This window comes from Salvia hispanica, chromosome 5 (genome assembly GCF_023119035.1).
Source record: "Salvia hispanica cultivar TCC Black 2014 chromosome 5, UniMelb_Shisp_WGS_1.0, whole genome shotgun sequence".
In the NCBI taxonomy this organism is placed as follows: Eukaryota; Viridiplantae; Streptophyta; class Magnoliopsida; order Lamiales; family Lamiaceae; genus Salvia; species Salvia hispanica.
In genome coordinates this window covers 25542560-25546672 of record NC_062969.1, presented here as the reverse complement: position 1 = coordinate 25546672, position 4113 = coordinate 25542560, and the positions used below count along the sequence as shown (strand labels likewise).

At 30.3% G+C, this 4113-nt stretch overlaps 1 protein-coding gene across 8 annotated transcripts in view; it reads right to left on the bottom strand.

Annotated features, from left to right (window-relative positions):
- Window positions 1–2735: 2735 nt before the first annotated feature.
- Window positions 2736–4113, bottom strand: part of LOC125191194 — a 3636-nt gene continuing 2258 nt past the window's right edge. For 2 of the 8 annotated variants that reach the window (XM_048088699.1, XM_048088703.1), the window contains one exon: window positions 2736–2932. In XM_048088699.1, the coding sequence (XP_047944656.1) occupies window positions 2924–2932 (9 nt within the window). In that variant the 3' untranslated portion in view covers window positions 2736–2923. Of the gene's footprint in view, window positions 2933–3002; window positions 3444–4113 lie in introns of those variants that run through there. The other 6 variants (XR_007171060.1, XM_048088695.1, XM_048088693.1 and 3 more) reach the window with 5 other exon arrangements.

Below are 4113 nucleotides of genomic sequence, written 5' to 3'. Positions count from 1 at the left end.
AATAATAATCATTTAGTCAATTTACTTGTCTACTCTACATCTTGACTACAAAATTATGAAATAAAATTTATATAGTAATAAAAATTATATTAAAATAATAATAGTCACTCACATTCAACAATTATATTATTATTCGCATCGAACTATTTTAGATTGGATTACTCTAAAAATTATAAATGCAACTGCATGTTTTACCTGTATATACTTAATATCTAGTATAAACACCCTTCATGTTAATTAAGAAATAAATAATGATTAATATTTTATCAATATAAAAAACCTTATCGCTAAAGGTAATTAAAATAAAAAAATGTATATATATGCTTTTGGATATTTAATAAAAAAAGGAACAAGCTTAGGAAAATATTAAAGAAAAATAACACAAAAATAAAAAGAAAGCGCAAGAAATATTAAATCATTATTTATGACTATAAGTATTTTCTCATGTAGTTGACATTTCAGTTATAAAATTGTTTTATTATTTTAATTTATTTATTTTCATAAAATATTGAATTATTTCATTGTAACTATATTGATGATTTATATTGCATTACAATTTGGAATGAAATATTAACAAAAAAACCTAAACAAGTTATGAAAAAATAATAGTATGAATGGCAAAAGAAAAACTAGATACTAAACTATAAAATGATCAAATATAAATTTCTTTTAAAAAATAAATAGTACAGTACGTTATTAAATTATATAGTAGTATTTATTTTATAATTAAATATAGTAATTTAATTATGTAGTGTGTTAATCAATATTACCCTAAATAGTTTAAAACCTAAATCAATGATATTTTCCTAAACTAGTACAGTTAGAAATATCCAATATTAATTACTTAAGGGTAAATTAGTCATAAAATTATATCCCCAAAATAGAATTAAATTAGAGGGTATTTTGTATATACAATTGTTGTTAATTTATCTTTTCTCTTTGGTTATAACTGGCAAGATTATGTTTATAAGCATTACTACAATTAATGCTAAACTAGAGAAAGACAGCCTATAAAATTGAATTAATTGTTGTTTTCATAGTTATGTATGTTTAGGTGACATAAATATTTAGGGCATCTACAATGGGACGGAGGATGTGATGCCCTAAGTCCCGCCCTATGCGCTGCCACATCAACATTTTATTATCCGTCCCTTCCACCTGCAATGGGGCAGACTATATAGGTCGCCCTAAGCCCCGCCCTAAGTATTTTATTTATTATTTGAATATTTAAACACTACAATATTTATTTATGTTTGCAAACATATCAATTAGCAAGAATAAATATAAAAACACTATAAATTAAAGGCAAATCCTATTGTCAATATTTATTTTTTATTTTTTATTTTTTGTGCTTGCAAAAATAAAAAATTGTCGGAATTCATTATTGAATTTAGAGAGAAATTGAGATGAGGAAGAGAGTGGAGTGAAAGGTGTGAAATGAAGTAAAAATATTGGTGATATATATAGAAGAAAATACAAAAAAAATTAAAAATAAAAATAAAAATAAAAATGTGTGCATCCTCCGCCCTATAGTCCGCACCCCCTGCAATGGCGGACTAAGGGGCGGAGGATAGGCCGGAGGATGCATCCTTCGTGTCATAGTCCGCGGACGATGCATAGGGCGCGGAGGATAAAATGTGCATAGTCTGTGCTGCAATGGTGGACTAAGGGGCGAAGGATGCATCGTCCCATTGTGGATGCTCTTAGCTGATTAAACGTGAAGTCGAGTGGGTCATAGTCATAGACCATGTTCCTGGTTTTAGGTTCCAAAACTCAATTTCTTGCCTTTTGAAAAAACATGTGATTGAGTTGGGTAAGTTGTGTTCTTGGTTTGTTGTTGTAGAGCTCTTTTGGCTGTCATTTTGTCTTTGACCTTTTTGTGTTTTCGCTAGCAATAATACAGCCATTGATGGCAATAGCTCAAGCAAAAAACTCGTTGTGCTAGTAAGAAGACAAAGTTGATTAGTACTGTTTCATTAGATGAAGAGGGAATATTGCATAGGTCCCTACACTTTGCTAAATATGAATCTGCCACATTGATATCAAAAAATTATCCTAAACCTATGGACTTGGTCATAAAATTCTTCTTTTACGTATCAGTTTTGACTTTTGAGATTTGCTTTTAGAATATTAAACTGTTTATTTGTTACGATTTTGCAATCAATCAAGATTTCGATACCGACTTACTTGTGTAGTATTGTCGGACGTCGATCACAATGACATCACATTGTAGAAAGCAAAACGACGATGTATTGTACTGTATTAAATCATTTCATTTGTTACACCCCTTCCATCTTGCTTCTCAATTTTTCTCCTTTTAAACTTTAATTCAACAAAATAATTATTTAACATAGTAGTATACTACGGCAACGAAACATTTCGTTGTTTGCGATGTCATTTTTATTAACATTCGATAGTGCCACGTAAGTGAATCATCAAACTATGTCACTATGTCAGTGCCAAATAGCCCAAAAATATAGAGTACTACTATATAAAATCAGAATTTAACAAAAAATTAAGAAATTCACCGACAAATCACCAAAAATATAAATGCATCATGTTCTCGCGTAAAACCATAATAGCCCAAGTAAACAAACCCACGAGCCACGACTATCTTTGGCATTGGATGCGACTATATTTTCTCTCTAAATTGGAAAATGGGATTGACCCATTACTACTATTATAATCATTATGATTACAATTAGAGTCATCTTCGTCCATTTTAAACAAAAAAATTCTTAAAATTCTAAAAAAAATTTGTGATAAAACTAGTGGGCGTGTATATCTTTTAGGATTATTAAATAATTTTTTGATAAATTTATGTAGATGAAAAATGTGAAAATTGATGCAGTCATTTCTCTCTCTCTCACTCCTCCACTGAACATAATTGTAGGTGCTTCAGCCACAGCCGAGGTTGCTCATTCTATGTTGGCTACAATAATCATCAATATCATGTGTTAAATGGTAAACCATAGAAGGTTGAAGTAAGATAAGAAATTGTAGAAATGAAAAATCTGCAGTCATAGAAAACTAAATTTCACCTTTCGGTATCTTAAAATCTTTACAGTAACCTAAGTTTGCCATCAAATAGAAGGCAATTCAAATAAAATGTGATCATCACCACACACAGAAATGATCAAACACGATGATTAGCGTCCAACATCACTAAATCTTGGCACAACGCCTTCGTACCTGACATACTACTATGGAACTTCAGGTTCATAACAAACCTGATAGTAATGACAAATAAAATATGGCTTGGAGGAGACACTGCAGAGAGACATGAAAGTGCAAGGGAAATGTGAAAGTAAAACAAAATTTGCATTTTAAAATAATCTAGTACTGCTTCTGTTACATTTCAAAGTAAAACAAATAGTAGTACTAGAAAAAAAAAGTGAAAGTTCATGTAGTTCTCACTGAAGCTCCCAAAAAAACCTTAAAGCCTGTATCATTAAAAGGAAAAAGGTGCCTATATGACTATTGTCAACTGAACTAAAGAAAGCACTATGAACCAATACCAACACTTTATTAAATTAACCCCATAGGCATAATCTGTCAGAAAACTGCCTCTGATAAATAGTTGTGGTAGAGAATAATTTGGCGGCTATAACAAAAATTCATGAGTTTTTCCCTTCTTTTTCATTCCCCCTCAAAGTGTAAGATACACAGCATTTACAAAAATGCACAATTACAAAAGTACAAGTTATCCCTGGATATAAAAGCCAATCCTAGCAATAGATACAGGCACAATATCCAAACCAGAAAATAAAATTTTCTTATGACTACATAACTAGTATGTAATCCTTGGGCATTTTTTATCATTCCTATTGTACTATCTTCTAAGGCCTGGTTTATTTTGGTGGATAAATGTGAATTAGTACTAAAAACTAACCAACTTTGTCCAATGCTTACTTTTATCAATTCAAATGGGTGGAAAACCCCTTGATTCCTTTGGATTTGAGTAATTTAAAGCAACATATGTATGGGATATGGTTTATTCATATCATCCAAATTTGTGTACAGTATTTATCAATTTTATCATGCCCTACCTTCCATCCAATATATCACCAATCCACCATATTAAAAGATCTTAATGTAAACAAGGCTTAAGAT